The sequence below is a fragment of the Macaca mulatta genome, chromosome 11 (genome assembly GCF_049350105.2).
Source record: "Macaca mulatta isolate MMU2019108-1 chromosome 11, T2T-MMU8v2.0, whole genome shotgun sequence".
Taxonomy (NCBI): Eukaryota; Metazoa; Chordata; class Mammalia; order Primates; family Cercopithecidae; genus Macaca; species Macaca mulatta.
The window spans coordinates 73,321,493-73,344,101 of record NC_133416.1 but is presented as its reverse complement, the minus strand read 5'-3'; the positions used below and the strand labels follow the sequence as shown (position 1 = coordinate 73,344,101).

Here is a 22,609-nt window from a genome sequence, read left to right as displayed (position 1 = left end):
CACCACACTCAGCCTGGGCAACAAGAGCAAAACTCCATCTCAAAAAATAATAACATAAAAAAACACATCTATTTAAAATTTAGAAAGAAAAGGAAAAAAGTGCTTCAAGAAGAAAGGAGAAAGGAGTGATCAACTATATCAAATAAGATCAAAACTTTGAACCAACCATTGAATTTAGCTATGGTGACTTGGGATGAGAGGAATTTCAATGGAGCAGTGGGAGGTGAAGCCCTGATTGGAGGAGTTCAAGGAAGAATGGAGGACCTGGAGTATAAATAGCCCTTTTGAGGAATTTTACCATAAAGAGGAACAGAGCAGTGAGGTGTTAGCTTAGAGGAGAAGTGAGAGCTAGACATAGCATTGTCTAGCTAACATGTGAGAGAAATAACACAGTGGTCAAAAGACCAGGCTTACCCGGGAGCGGTGGCTCACATCGGTAATCCCAGCACTCTGGGAGGCTGAAGCAGGAGGATTGCTAGAGCCTAGGAGTTTGAGACCAGCCTGACCCCATCTGTACAAAAAGATTTGCCAGGTGTGGTGGCACATGCCTGCAGTCCCAGCTATTTGGGAGTCTGAGGTGGGAAGGATCACTTGAGCCTGGGAGGTCGAGGCTGCAGTGAGTTGTGACTGCGCCACTGCACTTCACCCTGGATGACAGAGTGAGATCCCGTTTCCAAAACAACAACAGCAACACAAAAAAAGCAGGCTCTACTGCATATGGTGACTTCCTTCCAAAAAGTAAGAAACAGAAAGAGAAGGAAGTGAAGTAATTTTACAGGGCAGATATCTGACAGACGCCACCTCAGCCATGGTTAACATAAGCAGTGATAACTCCTGTAAATAGTACTGACCCTGGATACAGGTTGGTACTCTATGGTTTTCCTCCCCCAAATCCAAAACCTCAGTCTGATCATGAGAAAAACATCAGACAAATCGCAATTGACAAACAGTCTACAAAATAGTGGATAAGTTCCAACCAATATTCCTCAAAACTGTCAAAGTCATCAAAAACAAGGAAAGTCTGAGAAACCATCACAGCCAAGAGGAGCCAGAAGATACAACAACTAAATGTAATATGGTATCCTGAATGGGATCCTGGAACAGAGAAAGGACATCAAGTAAAAGCGAAGGAAGTCTGAATAAAGCATGGACTTTAGTTAATAATAATGTGTCAATATTGTATTGTAATGAATGCAGCACACTCATGCAAGATGTTAATAACGGGAAACTGGGTGCGGAGTATGCAAAGGACGCAGAGTATCCGGGAACTCTTCCTACTATCTTCTAAACTTTTCCATAAATTTAAAACTGTTCATAAAAAAACACATCTAGGCCAGGCGCAGTGGCTCACGCCTGTAATCCCAGCACTTTAGGAGGCCGAGGCAGGCGGATCATCTAAGGTCGGGAGTTCTAGACCAGCCTGACCAACATGAAGAAACCCTGTCTCTACTAAAAATACAAAAAATATTTTTTTTAAATTAAGCCAGGCATGATGGTGCATGTCTTTAATCCCAGCTACTCGGGAGGCTGAGATAGGAGAATCATTTGAACCCGGGAGGTGGAGGTTGTGGTAAGCTGAGACTGCGCCATTGCACTCCAGCCTGGGCAACAAGAGCGAAACTCCATCTCAAAAAATAATAATAATAACATTAAAAAACCACATCTATTTAAAATTTCGAAAGAAAAGGAAAAAAAAAAAACATAGACTATGATGTCTGATCATCTGGTTAGAATCTTAGTGTGCCATTTAGAAGACTGTGACTCAAGGCAAGTTACTTAAATTCTCTGAGAATCAGTTCCCCTATCTATAAAATGGAAATAGGAAGAGTATCTACCTCATAGAATTGTTGTGATAAGCAAATGAGATAATCCATGTAAAATGCTTATCACACTGGCCAATAGTAAGCCTTGATAGGAGGTAGCTTTATTATTATTACTACTATTATTTTGAATCTTTATTGAATATACAAACACACACTTAGTGTGATTTTACATTTAATTTTTAAAGTAATTATTAATAATTTATATAATAATTTCCCTTTCCTTTCTTGAGAGGAAAAAAATTGAATACAGCCTATTATAAATCATCTGCAAAAAGCATTTCTCAGTGCATCATAATTGTTGAGAGGTCTTATGGTGTCAGCTGCTGCAAACAATTTAATTTAAATACCAATCTATGGTAATGTAATCAGATGAGTTGTCTCCAGAGGTTCTATATGTACTACGTTATCATGTCTGTAATGTAAACAACATTTTTCATTTGGGCTTTTGGGCTCTTGCTTTCACTAAAAGCCATAAAGTCATCAATGATAACCAGAGAATATATTATCTTGTTATTACATTATTTGTAATAATAATACTTGACAAAAGTGATTTGAAGAGTAATATGTAGAATGTTTAAAAATAAAAGTAATTAAATGAAGTAATGAAAGAATGTAGTAAAATATCTGTTATATGAAGACACTATTAAAGAAGAGAATTTGGCCTAAGCAATGGCTTCCCAATCAGGTTGTGCATCAGACTCACTCTTGGGGTTTGACAAAAAATGAAAGAAGCTGGACCCTCAACCCAGACTTACTGAATCAGCAGCTCTAGGAGTGAGACCTGCATCTGTGTATTTAAAAGACTGCATAGATGATTTTGGTTTGTGAATGATTGGCTTACCTTATCCTGCACACACTGATCATATCATATAGGCTGCTATATGAGCTGCCTTGGTAAACATAGACTGATACTCACCGTCATCAAGAATCATGATCAGCTTGAGAGAGCTTTACTTAGTATATTACGGTTGTTTTCTATATTTAAGCTTGGGCTGTCAGCTGTCCTGAGCATACAAGGGACTGCCTCTTTGATTCAGTCCTCCATCACTCTCCTTCCCCTCTCGAAGGTTAAGTTTTCCCTCCCTGCACCTCTTCCCCTCTTTCTCCCTTCACTGTGCCCACAGGACAACTCAGCATGTTTAGTACAGGCAGTTGCCTCAACACCCTGAACTGAGCTGGCCTTGCCTTCTTGCTGAGCCAACAGCTTGTGCAGCACCTGGTCAGGGCCAGCTCAGTAGTCCAGGCAGTCAGTAGGCATGACCACCTGCACAATGAATTACGGCTGAAGTATCATGGAGTAAACATTTTAGACCCTTGCCCTATGAGAGAATGAATACACAAACGGACAATGGCCAGCTTATATATAAAAACAGAATTCTGCAGACAATGTGCATCAACCAGTCCAAGAAACCAACCTACCATCTACAGTATCTAACAAGTTAAACTATCAGCAACTGGGTTAAACTGTAGCAACCAGCCCAGGCAGCCAAACAAGAAACCCTGTAGCAACCTGCCCCAAATGGCCAGGACTTGAATAATTACTGACAGCTTCCTCAATTTTTGCTCCTACTTCCAACTTAGGGCCAATCAGAGAAAGTCAATTATATACCCCTAAACAAACACACAGCATACCCCCCTTTTAGGTAGCTCAGCTACAGCTTCCCTGTATCAATAGCCTCCAATCAGGACATAACTGCAGCCTTCTCCCATCCTCCTCTGTCCTCTGCCTGCTTTTGAGTTTCTGCCAAACACAAGTAATGGTGGCTGGCTCCCTTGCTTTGAAAAATTAGCTTTTGTTTGTTCTCATTTGGGTGGTCCTCATTTATTTTCACCACTAGGGAAATGGGGCTGCATGCTTGAAATGGATCACTGAATTGTTCTTTGATGCCAGAAATGTCTGTACTTTAGGGAGGCTGTTAGATGTGGCCAAAAAGAGCACAGCAGTAAGGGAAGAAGTGTAGAGTGGCTGGGGTTAAGGACATAAGCCTTGGATCCAGACTGCCATGGTTCAGATCCTGGCTCTTCCACTACCAGCTGGTGAACCTGAACAAGTTACTTAACCAATTTGTACCACAGTTTCCTGACCTGTTAAAAAACACTGGCAATGATAATGGCTCACAGAGTAACTGGAGGGGTTATATGAGACAAGCCATGTAAAGCATGAATATCTGGATTTCAGTGCTATCAACAGAGAGAATAATCTGCCTCACTAATTTATGATACCCACCTGGCCCCATTCACCAACATTAAACTGGACTAAAAACACTTTTCTTTCACAGTCAGTAACTCTAGGAAATCCAGGGGTATAAATACTGCCGACGCCAAAATCCATCTCAAAAAGATCTGATGGGGAAGTGACCTTATTCCTCAAAATCCCTCATATGCACACTGGAAGTCTCTGTTTTCTAGAAATCAGACTTTTTTTTGGGGGGGGGCATAACTTAAAATTACAGAGCTTAAAATATATAAACATTTTTTGTATAACTAGAAGCCCATTGCTACAATTCAAAGACTGTGACCATACTGTTCATCAGTAACAAAGAAAACTCTCCATTTAGGTCTTCTGCTAGTCCTGGTAAGAAAAATCCTACTTCAGACCATTAAAGCTAAGTTATTTTGACATAATCATGATTCTTTTCAATAAACATTAAACATGACATTGTGGAATATCAAATCTAACCAAAAATGCCTATACTTAACAAAACAAAGATTTTTGTCTGAATTATCTCTGGCTACACTCAACACTTCCAACAGGCAGTTGCTCAACTTTCCAATGTCTGCATAAAATACAGTTCTGAAGCCAATTTTTTTAGACTAAAATAAAAAGCCACTCGAGCATAAACCTTCATTCAACGAAATTGGTTAAATAAGATTTAATTAAGAAAACTAGGAGCCACGTTCATTGCAAATCGTATTTTACTTTAGCATTTCACTTGGAATTAAGTTAGGGGCTTAGGCATGCATTGAAAACACCAAAGGATAAATATCTCAAAGTTCTAAAAATGTCCTAATACGAAAATGATATTCTGGGATGATTTCACAAGGGCCAGAAGACATCACACATTGCGAACCCAGTGAGGGTGGCATTGCGGACGAACAGAAGATGCTTTCACGCGGGTTATCCGTCTTTCCCAGGCCTCGGCTCCCTTGACATTGCTGCGATACCCAAAATTCTTTGAAACAGAGAAGGCAGGGCTGGCTTCTGGGTCCCAAGGAGTCTCTGCGTCCTCCCCGGGAAAGGAAGGGGCCGGTTCCCCGGCGGGAACTTCCCGGAGGCCGCGCCAGCCCCGCGAGCGACCCCAGCCGTGCAGGGCGACGCGGAGCCTACGCCGAGCTGGCCCCGCGGCGCGCTCCGCTCCCCCGCCGCCCCCGGCCGGTCCTGGCCGACTCACCCAGGCCGCGCCAGCCCAGCGCGCCGTCGCAGCTGTCCAGCACCGCGCACAGCTCCCCCAGCAGCGCGGGCGGCAGGTCGAACAGCAGGGTGTGCGCCGACAGCGCGCCGCGGACCCCGCAGTTCCCCGCCATGGCTCGGTGGCCCGAGCCCCGGGAACGAGGCGGAGCCCAGGCCCCTGCAGGCCCGCGACAGGCCGTTACACAACCGCGGAAATCCTGCTTCCACGACGGCGGCAGAGCCCTAGGAACACGCAGTTCCCCGGCCCCGGCAGGGGCGGTGCCCACGTGACGCAAGGCGCGCCTAGCCCGAGATGCCCGTGCGGCAGCTTGGCCTGGCCTGGGGGGTTACCCAACCCGGGTTCTCCCTTCGCTGGCTTTGCGCCCCTTCACACCTCTGCGGTGGGGATGGAGCTGCTGAAACAAGCAGAGTGAGAACTGGAGAAAGCCCAGAGCTCAGAGCTACCAGGGGCCCACCGTGCCCCATGGCTAGGCGGTCTCCTGGTGTGGATAGCTAGAGATGTCATTACTTCTTTAAAAAGTTTGTTTCTGAAAGTTTCTCCCTTCCTTCTTTCCTTCCTTTCTTTTCTTCCTTTTTTTCTTTGTTTTGAGTCAGGTTCTCGCTGTGTCGCCCAGGCTGGAGGGCAGTGGCTGTATCTCAGCTCGCCGGAGCCTCCACCTCCTGGGCTTAAGGGATCCTCCCACCTCAGCCTCCTGAGTAGCTGGAACCACAGGCGCGCGCCACCACCCCCAGTTAATTATTATTTTTTCTTTCTTCGTAGAGAGGGAGTCTCGCTATGTTGCCCAGACTGGCTTCAAACTCCTGGCCTCAAGCGATCCTCCCACTTCCGACTTTCCAAAGTGCTGGGACTGGGGGTATTAGCCACTGTCCCCGGACTATTTATTTTTTATCCTGTCAGAATAGCTATCCATGTTCATCGAGGAACACTTGGAAAACCCACAAAAAAAAAAAAAAAACTGAAAAAAGAAGATAATCACTCACAACCCCACTCAGCCCATTTACCCTCTAAAAGTTTTGACACATTTTCCTCCCAACTTTTACTGAATTTAAACAGATAAAAATGTGCATATATGGGATTATTACTGGAAAAGATGAATGTAGATATCAACAACAGAAAAACAGAAGAGACACCAAATGAGAGTAAAATTATGCTCGTTTTCTTCACGAGGCGGCCCCTCCTCCATACACCTACTTGGTTTTAAGAAATTCTCTTCCTCATGGGCTTCCCTGATGAAATATCGTTCCATCATTTTTTCCTTCCTCAAAGTGCTTCACATAATCTTCCTTTTTGCCTTCAACATGGAGTTTAAGTAAAATTATTGTTTTGAAATCTTCACGGAGTTTAAGTAAAATTGTTGTTTCGAAATCCTCTAGGTCACACAAGGCATGTTACCAGTGACAAAAAGTTGTTTTCAAAGTGGTGAGAAAAAGCTTAGCCTTAATGACTGGAAGAGTGGGCAGTGACCATCAAGTGAAAACACCAGAGGTGTTTTTAAACCTCTCAGATTGTAGTCTTAGAAATATCTTCCCCTAGAGATCAGGAGTTATGAAACACTAGCATTTCATGGCCCTACCTGAATGGTCCTTGTCAGCGAAAATACTCCATAACAATATACCTAAAAACTGGCAAAGCCCATACTGTGTGGGCAGGAATTTCGATATGCCGTTGTTCAAGGTTTTATTGTCAATCTGTACACGCTGTACACCCCTTCCTTCCTTCCTTCCTTCCTTCCTTCCTTCCTTCCTTCCTTCCTTCCTTCCTTCCTTCCTTTCTTTCTTTCTTTCTCTCTTTCTCTCTCTCTCTCTTTCTTTCTATTTTGTTTTAGTCGCTCTGTCGCCCAGGTTGGGATGCAGTGGTGTGATCTTGGCTCACTGCAACCTCCAACCCCTGGGCTCAAGTGATCCTGCCACTTCATCCTCCAGCACAGCTGGGACTACAGGTGCATGCCACTATGCCCAGCTAACCTTTGTATTTTTTGTAGAGATGGGGTTTTGTCATGTTGCTCAATCTGGTCTCAAACTCCTGGGCTCAAGTGTTCCACCCACCTCGGCCTCCCAAGGTGCTGGGATTACAGGCATGAGCCACCGCACCCAGCCCACTCTACACCTCTTAAAGGGACTACCTGAACACTCTGAGCAACAGAGGCAAGAGGTCATTAATTATTTGGTAGCTCTTGAGTTGCTACTACAGGGGAGGCAAACTCACTCAGAGGAACCAGGAAATCACTGCAGATGAGGGAAGCAATCAGAACAGCCTGCTTTGCCAGATCTTGTAATTTACCAAGAAGCAAGGATCCTATGTGAAAGCTAAAGTATGTGAAATTTCCTGTATTTTCAGGGTTGGCAGTTGTTCTCAGACCATGTTCCCTCCCTATTCCTAAAACTGTCTTTGAGTTTTGATTTTTATATCATCAGGTTATATCATCATGGTTGCTGTCAACTGCTGATCTCCCCGACTCCAATTCCTTCTCCTCATTTTTAGACTCTCTAGCTCCTGGCCCATTGTTGCTCTCTCCAGTACTAATCCTGTCTTAGTTCTCAGTGATTTAAAATATATGTAGAATAACTATTCACAATAGCAAAGATATGGAATCAAGCCAAATGCCCATCAACGACAGACTGGATAAAGAAAACGTGGTACATATACACCGTGGAATACTATGCAATCATAAAAAGGAATGAGATCATGTCCTTTCCAGGGACATGAATGGAGCTGGAGGCCATTATCCTCAGCAAACTAACACAGGAACAGAAAATCAAACACTGCATGTTCTCACTTATAAGTGGGAGCTGAACCATGAGAACACATGGACACATGGAGGGGGAACAATGCACACTGGGGCCTGTCAGGCGAAGGGGTAGGGGAGGCAGTGAATCAGAAGGAATAGCTGATAGATGCTGGGCTTAATACCTAGGTGGTGGGATCATCTGTGGAGCAAACCACAATGGCACATGTTTACCTATGTAACAAACTGCACATCCTGCACATGTACCCCGGAACTTAAAAGCTGATGAAACAAAATTAAATGCACACACACACACACACACACACACACAGATATATATGTAGAATAGATGGTGATCTTTCCAATGCCTGGCCTCTCATTTCCTTGACTCCTCTCCTCCAGTGACATTGTACTCCACCCAATGCTCCATTTCAGCCACTCAATCCCATGAGCTACCCTAGAATTTGTCATTATCAATAGCTGCATCCCATCTATACTTTCTTTCATGAATCCACTCTCTGATCATACCTCCTGTCCTTCTAGCGCATTCCCTCTAGTACTCTGACCCCAACAATCCTTTCCCTTCACCAGATATCCAATCCAAAATCTTGCTGCCTCTTTTCTGGCTCCACCCTCTTGACGTCCTCACTTTTCTGCTTCTCCATTAGGTCTGTGGTCAATTAATATATTCACTCCTTTGCATATGCTCTACATTCCCTTGTTCCTCTCCCACTTTGTTGAGCTCTCTTGGCAAGTCTAAAATCCTGATTAAATCCAATTTTCTAAGTTGGCTCTGCACCCATGCACCTGAGTGTAGCTGGGGAACAGGGTGGAAAACCAAAATCCTGTTAATTGAACTCAATTTAAAATCAAGGCCAAGACTCTCAAGTGGGTCCTTTATGTCACTGGGCAAGCATACTATGCACCTTTAGCCAATGCAGTCTTCTGGTCTCCTTGAAAGCTATGCTATGCTTTCTTTTTTCTCAACTCCCATCATCCTGTCCTCCACAAATGATCTTGAGAATATTTATTGAGAATACCGATGCATCAGGAAAAAAAACTTCCATGGAATCTCACCACAACATCGAACTATCTACTAGCATCTGTGCCAACATACTCTTTCTTCTTGTTTTCCATGGATGAATTATCTAGGCGCCTATGTAAATCATTAGACTTCATTTGTGCACTGGATCTTATCTCTAGTACCAATTCAAAGGCATCAAGGGCACCTGCTTTCCCTGGTCCCTGTTACATTGTGAGTTTTTCACTCTTTACCACCTCAATTCCATCAGCATACAAATATGATGTTGTTTCTATCAACTTAAACCAAAATTTTTTTTTTTTTTTTTTTTTTTTTTTTTTTTTTTTTGAGACGGAGTCTGGCTCTGTCGCCCAGGCTGGAGTGCAGTGGCCGGATCTCAGCTCACTGCAAGCTCCGCCCCCCGGGTTTACGCCATTCTCCTGGCTCAGCCTCCCAAGTAGCTGGGACTACAAGCGCCCGCCGCCTCGCCCGGCTAGTTTTTTTTTTTGTATTTTTTAGTAGAGACGGGGTTTCACCGTGTTCGCCAGGATGGTCTCGATCTCCTGACCTAGTGATCCGCCCGTCTCGGCCTCCCAAAGTGCTGGGATTACAGGCTTGAGCCACCGCGCCCGGCCTAAACCAAAATTTTTGATGCCACTTCCCCCTTCTGTCTTTGGTCCCAATTCTTTGCTCCCCTTTGCAGTGTAGAGCCGAATATTCTCATTGTGTCCGATGTCCTCTTCCTATCTTCTCTTAAACCAACTCTAATTAGAGGCACCCCTCCCACCTTACTCCACTAAAACTACTGCCTTCAGGGTCACACATGTCCACATCATTGCTAAGTAAAATAATTAATTTTCAGTCCTCACTTACTTGACCCATCGGTATTTTTGATACAGTTGATCACCCCCTCCTTCTTGGAAACTTTCTTCATTTGATTTTTAGGATACCACATTCTCTTATATTTTTCACTTACCTCATTGGTCACCCCTCAGCTTCCTTTGCTGTTCCTCCTCTTCTCCCTAAATTCTAAATGTTGGAGCAACCCATGACTCAATCCATGGCTCTTCTCTATCTACACCCACTGCCTTGCTGATCTTAATCAGTTTCAAGGCTTTAGGTACCATCTATATACCACAGACTACCAAATTTATTTTTAGTCCAGACCTCTCTCTTAAATTCTAGAGTCATGTCCAAAATTGAATTCTTGATCATGCCTCTTAAACCTACTCTTCCTGCATTCCTCCATGTTTAGATTAACAGCAACTCCACCAGCTGGGCACAATGGCTCAGGCCTGTAATACCAGCACTTTGGGAGACTGAGGCAGGCAAGCTGCTTGAGCCCAGGGGCTCAAGACCAGCCTGGGTAACATGGCAAAACCCTGTCTCTACAAAATAATAATAATAATAAAAAATTATTAGTAGTTGGGTGTGGTGGTGCACACCCGTAGTCCCAGCTACCTGAGAAGCTGAGGTGGGAGGATCACTTGATCCCAGGAAGCCAAAGCTGCAGTGAACCATGATTATGCTGCTGCACTCCAGCCTAAGTGACAGAGTAAGACCCTGTCTCAAAACACACACACACACACACACACACACACACACACACACACCCCAAACAACGCTCCCCCGGCAACTCCATCCTTACAGTTGCTTAAACTAAAATCTATAGAGTCATCCTTGACTCCTCTACCAGTTCCCAGCTACCAGTGTAATCCCATGTTCAATCTACCAGCAAATCCTGTCAAGGCTATTCAAAATCTAGAATCTAATCAATTTTCCTCACCTCCACTGCTGCCATTCTGGTTTGAGCCACCATCACATATTGTCTGGATTGTTATAGTAGCCTCTGAACTAAGGATAGCTTCCACTCTTGCTTCCAACACTGCAGTGAGATTGATTCTTTTAAATCCTATCTAACTGTGTCTCCCCTTTGTTCAGAAGCCAGCAATGGCTCCTAATTTCAGTCAATAAAAGTCAAACTCTTTATATAATCTGCATTCTTTCTCCCCTTCCCATTCTGCTGCTTTGCCCTCTGATTTTGTTTCCTTGTTCATTGTTCATTCTGCTTTAGCCACAATATCTCGTTGCTGGTCTTTGAACACAAAAGGGAGAGCCCCACATTGGAGGCTTTGCACTTGCCACTCCCTTGCCTGGTATGCTCTTCCCACATGGCTAAGGTCTACTCAGACCCCCATAATTAAAATTGCCATGGTTCGTGCACTCAGATTGGGGCTGAGATATGACTGAAATTGGTCCAATAATGTATGACTTGGGGAATCATATTTCATTCAGCTATATCTCTTCTGGATCAGAATAAGAACATGTAGCAGCTCTGGTCATGGACGGGAACCATCTTGCAACCACATAGACATCAATATTAGAATGAAACAAGTCCTGGGAATAATGAGAGGAAAAACCTAGTGAGAGGAAAAACCAAGTCCTTGCTAATGTCATTGAACAGTTCATTCATTCTAGGCCTGGAGCGTGTCCTACTTGTGGTCTTATAACTATATGAGATAAATTTCCTTTTTAAGCCAGGAATCTTGTTATTTGAAGCCAAACGCATCCTAGCTGACGCACTAAGCAGGCACTTGGTAATACTCTCTGGTTTGTTGAGCACCTATAAAACCTATGGGAAGAAAACTAATCCCTGTCTAAACCTGGAGTTCAAATGTGTACACTGTATCTGGTGGGATGTGAGATGTGTATGAAAACCAGATTGCAGAGAGAGGCAGCTGAGACCCTGAGACAAAATAAACGTTGGGAAAGAATGATTCTGGCAGCATGGGCAGAAGCAGTCTGAAGTTCTAGAAGTGCATGAAACTGGACTAGAACCCATGTAGACCCAGACACTTCAACCCCATCCTACCTTCCCACTGCCAGTATACGTATTATCTGGAAAAAAGAGGACTATGGTTAAGTCACAAAACTGTGTGACATAGCTCTTTGCTGTGGGATCCTCTCCAACATCCCCCTGCCCCCAAGTTTTGGATACCAGAAGAATAAAGTATTTTTATCCCAGCTGGAAAGAAGATAACAGTGAACTGCAAAGACGAACAAATGGAGATGCCAAGGAAACCCTGAAGGCCATGGTGACAATGGCACAGATACAGAGTAATATCAGTGACCAAGCCCCAGCTAAGCACAGGCACAAATCCTCAGAAATCTAGAAACAGGTGAGGGAGAAAAGAGGTGAGGCAGACAACAGCTCTTAATATATATGAGACAAGTATCTTGGTAGTAGCTATTTATACAGCCACCCCTAGAGATGGATGTTCAAAAGACTCTCAAGTTTGTGGGACCGATGATATTTTGTGGTTTGGGAAGTAATTTCAAAACAAAGATCAAGAACCTATCCCATATTTGAGCTTCATCCCTTACCTATAACCTACGACCTTACCCTAGAGAGTTATATATACGTTGGGGTTCAGGGATAGAGTAAAGATCAGGAACGGGGTGAAGACATTTGTGGTACATTGCTTGGTTATTTTATTTTATTTAAAAAATTGTTTTGGTAGAGATGGGAGTCTTGCTATGTTGCTCAAGCTGGTCTCAAACTCCTGGGCTCAAGCGATCCTTCTACCTTAGCCTCACAAAGTGCTGGGATTATAGGCATAAACCACTGCACCTGGCTACTTAGTAATTAAAAAAAATGAAGATTGAATGTTTCTTAGGCTTTCATCAAAATGACCTCATGAAAATAACATGTAGCCAGGAGCCATGGCTCACATCTCTAATCCCAGCAATTTGGGAGGCTGAGGTGGGAGGATCGCTTGAACACAGGAGTTCGTGACCAGCCTGGGCCACATGGCAAAACCCCGCCTCTCCAAAAAAAATACAAAAATTGGCCAGGCATGATGATGTGTGCCTGCAGTCCCAACTACCTCAGAGGTTAAGGTGGGAGGATTGCTTGAGCCCAGGACTTTGAGGCTGCAGTGAGCCGTGATCAAGCCACTGCACTCCAGCTTGGGTAACAGAGAGAGACCTTGTTTAAAAAAAAAGGAAGAAAAGAAAAGAACATGTGCTTGTTATTCCTCCAGTTCTATATGCGTGTGTGTATATATGTATTTACATAGTATATCACAGAAAATATATAATATTTTAAAATAACATTAGGTTTGTGTTCGCTTATAACTCAATTTTTTCCCATTTAATAAGTAAAAAACATTTTTTCTAAAAATCAATTATGTCACAACATGATATATACCAAGATTTTAACAATTATCCTCTTAGGATTGATGGTGGAAAGGAGTATTCAGTACTTCATTTTCTTACTTGAGATTTTTGTGTTTTCAAAACTTTCTACAATTATTATGTATCATCTCTGTGATTAGAAAATCCTCAACTATAAAAAATAATTTCTTCCAACACTTTGTGATTAATCCCATTTGATTGTTTTCTTTCTAAACCATTTTCATGGCATTTTTCAGTTTAGGTATGTTGCTGTGATAACTTTTGCCTAGTCACCACTGACTTTTAAAAGTCTGATTTTCATGTTTGAATAACTTTCAGCCAAGGGCTTTTTATGATAATTTCAATATCAGCTAAAGTTTTGTTTTTGAAGCAAACATTTATTTACCCCTAGAAGAACCCCAGACATGTGGGAAAAAAAAAATCTGAGATTATGGCTAAACATTTTCTCTTTCATTAAGATATTTACTCGGATTGCTTACAATTTGAGACTGGAAAAGGGCTTAGAGGTCCTTGTCCAACTCCTACAGTTTACAAATGACACAACTGCTGCTGGCCATAAGAACTCTGGGTGCAATATTTATTGGAAAAAGACTTACAAAAATGTTTACACAATAAAAATATTGTTTAAGATATCCAAAATTTCTTTGGCATATAATGAACATAAATCTTGTGTATTTTTCCTCTGAAGGATCCAACTTTCTGTCCAGGCATGGTGGCTCACACCTGTAATCCCAGCACTTTGGGAGGTTGAGGCAGGTGGATCACCTGAGGTCAGGAGTTTGAGACCCGCCTGACCAATATGGTGAAACCCTGTCTCCACTAAAAATACAAACATTGGCCAGGCATGATGGCGTGCACCTGTAATCCCAGCTACTTGGGAGGCTGAGACAGGAGAATCACTTGAACCCGGGAGGTGGAGGTTGCAGTGAGCCAAGTTTGTGCCACTGCACTCCAGCCTGGGGAACAGAGCCAGAGTCCCTCTGAAAAAACAAAAACAAAAACAAACAAACAACAGCAACAACAACAACAACAAAAAAACAGTATTTGACTTTCTTTTCCTTGTCACTGAATAAATCCGCCAAATAAACCCTATCTTAGTCTCAGGCTGCCATAACAAAATCCCACAGACTGCATGGCCTAAAAAATACAAATTTATTTTCTCATGGTTCTGGAGACTGAAAGTCTAAAATCAAGGTGTTGGCAGGGTCCAATTTCTGGGGAGGGCTCTCCTTCTGACTTGTAGATGGCCCCCTTCTTGCTACACCCTCACAAGGTCTTTCCTTGATGCATGCATGTGGCAAGTGTGAACTAACTCTGATGTCTCTTCTTATGAAGACATTTCATATAAAGACACTAATCCTATAGGATCAGGGCCCTATCCTTATGACCTTATTTAACCTTAATTACTTCCATAGGTGTCCCATCTCCAAACACAGCCACTCCAGGGGTTTGGGCTTCCACATAAGAATTTGGGTTAGGTGATAGGGCTTGCAGGGTGTCAGAAACATTCAGCTGGTAACAAACTGTACGTAATTTCAAGAAATAATGTTACATCATCAAGTTTCAGAGTATACATCCTAACAACACTTGGTCATACATTATCCACATCTTCTGGTCTTTCACAGAAGTTATGGTTCCTCTTTCTGTTCTTGTACAGAATTTATTACATTGTTCTGAAATTTTATAGCAGAGTAAAGCTTGGATGTAATCTGGTGCCTTTATAAAGAAGACAGTAACAAAGGTCTGTATGTGCAAATACTAGGCATATTTAGGTTTAAAAATCTTAGTAATTGTTCAGATCAAATGTCCTCAAGACTCATTTTGACAATTCCATAGCATTTACCCTCTCATTACATACCATCTTTCTTGAAATTTTGCCTTTTTTGTCCTCCATGATTACACTCAATATATTTTTTTCCTACACACTGTTTCTTCTGTTTCCTTAACTAGCTCTTCTTCTGACCTGTATAATGTACCCACAGGCTGAATTTATTGATCCTCTTATTCGGGGTCTTACAGGTTTCATATAATCTCTCTCATTCTTCATCTATCAATCTGTAAGTCGACTACTTTGATATTTGTGTCATCAGCCCTAACCTGCCCTGAAGATTCTCGTCTCACCTCCTGTATTTATTGAACAATTCCATTTGGATTTCTTGCCTCCATCAAATCAGCATGTCCCAAACTGATTATTTCCTAGAAAATAAACTTCCTTGTTTCTGATCACATGGGCCAAGGTAACTCTGAGTAATTTTGACTGAATGATTTACACTATATTCAGAAAGATTTACTGGGCACCTTGTGCTAGATACCTATATCTAATAAGTCACCAAATCTTGTTCTTCTATAGTATTTTTGATATGTGTCTGGGTCTTTTCTAATTTGTCTATTACTTCATGTTTGAGATTTTGCAATATCTCTTACTTGGTGAACCCCTACTTATTCTTTAATACTCAATTGAAAAGTCACCATTTCTGTGTTGCAGGTTGAATTGTGTACCCCCAAAATGTATCTTTAAGTCCTAACCCTGACTACCTCTGACTGTAACCTTAATTGGAAATAGGGATGTTGCAAATGCAATCAAGTTAAGACAAGCTCATATTGGATTAGGGTAGCCCCTAATTCAATGACTAGTGACTTTATAAGAAGAGAGAAATTTGGACTTGGAGACACAGAGGAGGAAAAGGCCATGTAACAACTGAGGCAGAGATGGCAATGATGCAGCCACAGCCAAGGAACTCCAAAGATTGCTGGCAACCACCAGAAGCTGGGAGAGGTGTGGAATAGATTCTTCCTCAGAGCCTTTAGAAGGAACAAACTATACACAGACATCTTGATTTCAAAATCTGGCTTCCAGAACTGTGAGAGAAGAAACGTCTGTTGTTTCAAGTCACTCTTTGTGGTAACTGGTTACAGCAACCCTAGGAAACTGAAACACTTTATAATCTCCATGAAACCATTTATAATCTCCCCAGAGTTAACCATTTCTTTCTAGGTTCTGTAACATTCAGTACTCCTTTCCATCGGAACTCATTTTTCGGTATTGTTTTCCCGTGGGCTTGTGAAGGATTGGTGTGTAGCAAAGGAGTCAGTCATCTTTGTGTACCTGGCATGCTGCTTGGCAGAGAGTAACTTCCCAATAAATGTCTAATCAATGAAAGAAGTGATGACCTTGCCTTCAGACAATAATAATTACAACTACCATTTAGCGAGCACTCACCGTTTGCTAGGCACAGTGTTATTACTTTACATGCTATGTTCTGACAACAATTCTCCAACACCAACTGAGTGTCCTGCAATTCATCCCAATTCTAACACTAACTACTGACTTAGTACAGATTCCACAAGTTAAGGACAAGGTCCATAATTTCCAACACTAACTACCCAGAGTTAATGCAGTCCCCACAAGGTCTCAGTCCCATGAAACAGCCCCCACTTCAGACGCCAGCTGCCAGACTCAGGTACCTCCAAGCTATCTGCATCTCTGCCTAGCTAAATACAAATTTGAGAGTCCCCATGATTCCCTCCAAGTTGGATAACTCACCAGAACAACTCACGGGATTCCGGAAAGTGCTATGCTTATTATTACCATTTTATTATAAAGGACACCAATGAACAGCAAGGTAAAGAGATACATAGGGCGGCAAGGTCTGAAAGGGCACCCAGGACACAGCTTCCATTCCCTCTCCAGATGCTCCACCCTCCCAGAATATCAATGTGTTCAACAACCACGAAGCTCCCAGAGCCTCATTATTTCAGTTTTTATCTGGGGTTTCATTACATAAGCATGATTGAATAAATTATTGACCATTGTGATTAAACTCAATCTCCAGGATGGGGTGGCTGTTACTCCAGTCCCCTGGTCATGTGCTTGGTCTTTCTGATATGGCCATCCCCTTCCTTGAAATTATGTAAGGGCCCACCATGGGTCACCTCCTGAGTTAGCATAGATTCAAATATGAAAGGGGCTCATTATGAATAATAGAAGACATTCTTGTGGCTCTAGAAATTCCAAAGGTTTTTGAAGTTCTGTGCCAGGAAATGTATTTGGTCTTTGTGCCTGAACAATGGCCAGATAGATTTTTTATTATACCACCCACACACCACACTCACACCAGCTGGAAGTAGGTATCAATGCTATCTGCATTTTACAGATAAGAAAACTGAGGCCTACCTAACCACAAAATAATGCTATCTCACTAGCCCAGCTTTCTCTCAATTCATTTTATCTTCAAATTCGTCTACATTAAACAGAGTTTTCAACATACTACTTCCTCAAAAAAATCTTTGGTGGCTCTCCATTACACAATCGAGTCCTATCATTGAAGGCTCTCTAAAGTCCAGGTCAAGGTGGTTGTGTTCATTCCTACCTCTGGCCATTCCCATTCCATTATTTTCCTCCCTTCTTCTAAGGGAGGAACATATTTATTTCATTCTTATAAGCACTGTGGGAGGCTGGGCATGGTGGCTCATGCCTGTAATCCCAGCACACTCTGGGAGGCTGAGACAGGAGGATTGCCTGAGCCCAGGAGTTTGAGACCAGCCTGGGCAATATAGACAGATCCTATCTCAAAAAAAAAAAAAAAAAAAAAAAAAAAAAGAAAAGAAAAGAAAAGAAAGAAAAAAGAAAAGAAAAAGGGAAAAGTCACGCAAAACTAAATCATTCCTCATTCCTTAATAGCTGTCAAATCTTGCCTATCCTTTAAGGTTCAGTGAAAGAGAAAAGTAAATTTTATTGAGCACTTACTATCAGTATGTGCTTTACATACTGACTCATTTAATATTCCAACAACCCTGCAGTTTAGGTATTCCAATTTTAAGTTTATAGTAGAGAAAACCTAGGCCTAGAGATATTACTTAGATGCCCGAAAATGGGTGAGTGAGCTAAGATTCAGATTCTAGTTTATTTGGCTGTAAAAGCCCTTGCTCTTTTTAAGTAACCTATGAGCCTTATAAATCTCCACTATTCTGGCCACTAAAGTTGAGCTGTAAATACAATTTTAAAGATAAAACAATTTTAAAGATAATTGCAACTTATATCTCCACGACCTTTAATGTTGAATGTAGGTTATTATCCAAAAGCCAAAAACAAAAATGTTTTGTGTTTTCTAGGCAATCCAGAAATAAGGACAGAATTGTAGTTTGAGAATAGTCCAGAAGATGTTTTAGCTTGGGGTTTGTAGAGCAAACACAGGTGAAAAGGAGGTGAGAATGATGAAGAGATGGTTAGAGGGAAGAGGAAGCATGCAGATAGGTCTTTAAAAATCAATAAAATTTCCTTTAGATTAGTGATTTTATTTACAAAGCACTTTCCTTGAAATTGTAGCTTTAAAATAAATAGAGAAGCATTAGATTACTGAGTTATTGGATTTCATGTCTATAAGTAAATGCTTTATTGTCATAAGATAGCTTTCTTATCTAAACTGAGAGGGAGCAAATAATTTTTCACTTTTCTATGACAATTTTTAAAATTTAAGTATAATATACAAATTTAAGTATAAAATACACACAAATCCTAAGTATAAATAGCTTGCCTCATTATCAATAAGTGAACATATGTAATCAGCCAGGAAACAGAACATTACTGGAATCCTGGAATTCCTTCTAAGTTCCTTCTCCCTATGATTATCCCTTCCTCCTCCCCAAAGATAAACAATTTCCTGATGTGTAAGACCACAGGTTACTTTTGTTTGCTTTTCAGCTTTACATTATTCTTTATGTTATTCTATATATTCTTTACATTTGATTTCTTTTGCTTAGCACTATGTTTGTAAGCTACATCCCATGAACATGTCAATTTGTTCATTTTAATTATATAGGGTATGTGATTATATGAATATACTATAATTTATTCATTTTTTCCAATAGTGGACAATTTGAGTTGTTTCTAGTTTTTGGCTATTAAGAATAACTTGGCTATGTATATTCTTGGTTATGTCTTTTGTAAACATGTGCATGCATTTCTGTTGAACATATACTTTATTTAGGAGTAGAACTGCCAAGTCATAGAACTTGCAGTGTATGTTCAACTTTGGTAGATACTGCCAATTTTCCAAAGGAATTGCTTCATCTGCATAATTTGTCGGGCTCAGCAAGAAGTAAAAATGTTGGACCTCTTGTTTAAAAAGCAGGAAAAAGCCCTATTAAAGATACCTAAATATAAAGCTTTTTCATTTCTTTTGCAATCTCTTGACTTGCCATGATGCTTTTTACTTTCTATTTAATGTAGTAAATAAAAAATCATTTAAAATTATTAGCACAAATTTTGCCATTGATCTTTATATTTTGCAATGCTAGTTTTAAATACAAATTTAAAAGGGGGGTTAATGCATATGTGGAATCACCAAAATGACACAATTTGTGTTTCATGGCTTGTACGTATTTATTTCATTCTTATAAGAACTGTGGAAAAGTCACACAAAACTAAATCAATTATTTTTATTTCACTTCCTGATACATGCAAACTATAGCAACACTCTCTAACTTTAGCTTATTGCAAAGGATAGCCTGAAAAGAAAAGGAACTATGATTGCCATATTTTTCCTTTTCCTTCTGTGTCTTCATTTTGAGTGTAAGCGGTTGACATTTACAGAGAAAGCACACAAGTAAAAAGTGATGTGGGCCGGGTGCGGTGGCTCACGCCTGTAATCCCAGCACTTTGGGAGCCGAGGCGGGTGGATAACGAGGTCAGGAGATCGAGACCATCCTGGCCAATATGGTGAAACCCCGTCTCTACTAAAATACAAAAAAATTAGCCGGGCATGGTAGCGGGTGCCTGTAGTCCCAGCTATTCGGGAGGCTGAGGCAGAGGAATCGCTTGAACCCAGGAGGCGGAGGTTGCAGTGAGCTGAGATCGCGCCACTGCACTCCAGCCTGGCAACAGAGTGAGATTCTGTCTCAAAAAAAAAAAAAAAAAGATAAAAAAAGAATGTGACAGCCTGTAATCCCAGCGCTTTGGGAGGCCAAGGCTGGAGGATTGCTTGAGGCCAGGAGCTCAAGACCAGCCTGGGAAACACAGAAAGACACTGTCTCAAAAAATTTAAAAAATTAGGGCACGGTCGCTCACGTCTATAATCCCAGCATTTGGGAGGCCGAGGTGGGCGGATCACCTGTGGTCAGGAACTTGAGACCGCCTGGCCAACATGGTGAAACCCCATCTCTACAAAAAATACAAAAAAGTTAGCTGGGCGTAGTGGTTGATGCCTGTAATCCCAGCTACTTGGGAGGCAGAGGCAGTAGAATCACTTGAACCCAGGAGGCAGAGGTCGCAGTGAGCTGAGACCTGCGCCATTCCACTCCAGTCTGGGCAACAAGAGGGAAACTCCGTTTCAAAAAAAAAAAAAAAAAAAAAAAAAATGAGTTGGGCATGGTGGCATGCATCTGTAGTAGGAGGCTAAGATGGGGGGAGCCATTGAGCCCAGGAGTTTGAGGCTGCAGTGAGCTATGATTGCACCACTGCCCTCCAACTTGGGTGACAGAACAAGACCGTATTACAGAAAAAAAAAGAAAAAGAAAAAAAAAGATGTGCAAAGATTCCTTGGTCATTCATGTTTCTTAAAACGTCATTGCTGGCTGGGCATGGTGGCTCAAGCCTATAATCCCAGCACTTTGGGAGGCCGAGATGGGTGGATCACGAGGCCAGGAGATCGAGACCATCCTGGCTAACGCGGTGAAACCCCGTCTCTACTAACAAAATACAAAAAACTAGCCAGGGGAGGTGGTGGGCGCCTGTAGTCCCAGCTACTGGGGAGGCTGAGGCAGGAGAATGGCAACCCGGGAGGCGCAGCTTGCAGTGAGCTGAGATCTGGCCACTGCACTCCGGCCTTGGTGACAGAGCAGGACTCCGTCTCAAAAAAAAAAAAAAAAAAAAAAAAGAAAAGGCATTGCTTTCCTTCTGCATTCAAAGTAAGTTCTTGTCAGTAAGGAAAGCTAGGCCTCTTGGGGCTGTCAGTGCCTTCTCTTCTCTTCCCTTTACTAAGTTGCAGGTGTGACATGCTTATCTTTTACTAGCTTTGAGTCTAGCTTAACTCCCATGCATTGCAGGTCTAACAGAATTCTGTGCTCATGGGGCATGATAAATGATTAAATGCAAATGATTGGCAGGAAACAGTGGACATCCACATTGTGCATACCTCTTCTATTCATGTTCATATTCCATTGTACTTTCAGACTTCACTTACAAAACACATGTTCGAAGGCAAAATTATTAAGTATTTCAAAATGGTGACAGCTGAGCATTAAACCAAGTGCAGGGTCCTTCTGAGTCCAGGGCTCTGTGCAATAGCATAGGTTGCACACCTTTTAAGTCAGCTCTTATTTGAGTTCTAGATAATCCAGTCTTGCCAACGCTTGATATTATCAACCTCTTAATTTTAATCATTTGGTGGGTGCTTAGAGATATCTCATTTTGGCATTTATTTACATTTCTCTGATCAACCTTTCATATATTTATTAGCCACTTGGCTATGTGTGTGTGTGCGTGTGTGTGTGTGTTAGGTTCCTGTTCCAATCTTTTGTCTATTTTTCTATTGACTCTTTTTTTGGTCTGGATTTGTAACAATTGTTTTCATATTCTGAAAAGAAGCCTTATGTAGGTTATATGTATAGCAGATATCTTCCACTACTCTATGGCTTCCTTTTCACTCTCTTATGGTATATTTTGATTACTAGAAATTCCTAATTTTAATATAATTTAATTTGTCAATCTTTTCCTTTGAAGTTAAGTGCTATTTTGTATCTGGTTTCAGAAACCTTTGCCTTCCTCCAAATCATATTCTCCTGTATCATTTTTTTTAAGTTTTATTGTTTTGCCTTTCACATTTAGATCCACAATCTATCTGGAATTTATTTTTTTTGTAATTGGTAAGAGGTAGAGGATCAAACTTTGCTGATGCTGTTTTTAGTCAATACAAAGGTGAGTTCCCAATGTAGCTCCAGTTTGTCTTCTATAAAAAAATTCCATTATTATGGCAGGGCAGAGAAAGAGGGGATGGCTTCAGGTTAGGATGGGAGAGAAAACGGATTACATTCCCAGTGTCATCTGAAGTGAAACTTATCTCAGATTTTTCTCAACAAGCGTTTTAAGTCCTCTCACCTGGAGAGTGACTAAAGTGATAGAGGCCATATCCCACTCACCTATCCATTCAATAAACTAAAATGAGGGGCTGGACACAGTGGCTCATATCTATAATCTCAGCACTTTGGGAGGCCGAGGTGGGGGGATCACCTGAGCCCAAGTTCGAGACCAGTATGGGCAACATGGCGAAATTCTGTCACTACAAAAAACACAAAAAATTACTCGGGTGTGGTCACCTGACCTCAGGAGGTCCAGGCTGCTGTGAGCCTAGATAGTGCCACTGCACTCCAGCCTGGGTGACAGACTGAGACTCTATCTCAAAACAAACCAACAAAAACAAATTAAAATGATGTG

General features: G+C 41.7%; 1 protein-coding gene across 3 annotated transcripts in view; it reads right to left on the bottom strand.

Moving 5' to 3' along the window:
* The window catches only part of IRAK3 (interleukin 1 receptor associated kinase 3), a 52,494-nt gene extending 47,027 nt beyond the window's left edge, over positions 1-5,467 (bottom strand). For all 3 annotated transcript variants that reach the window (XM_001117080.5, XM_077954682.1, XM_002798669.4), the window contains exon 1: positions 5,216-5,467. In XM_001117080.5, the coding sequence (XP_001117080.4) occupies positions 5,216-5,348 (133 nt within the window). In that variant the 5' untranslated portion in view covers positions 5,349-5,467. The remainder of the gene's footprint in view (positions 1-5,215) is intronic.
* Positions 5,468-22,609: the final 17,142 nt, after the last annotated feature.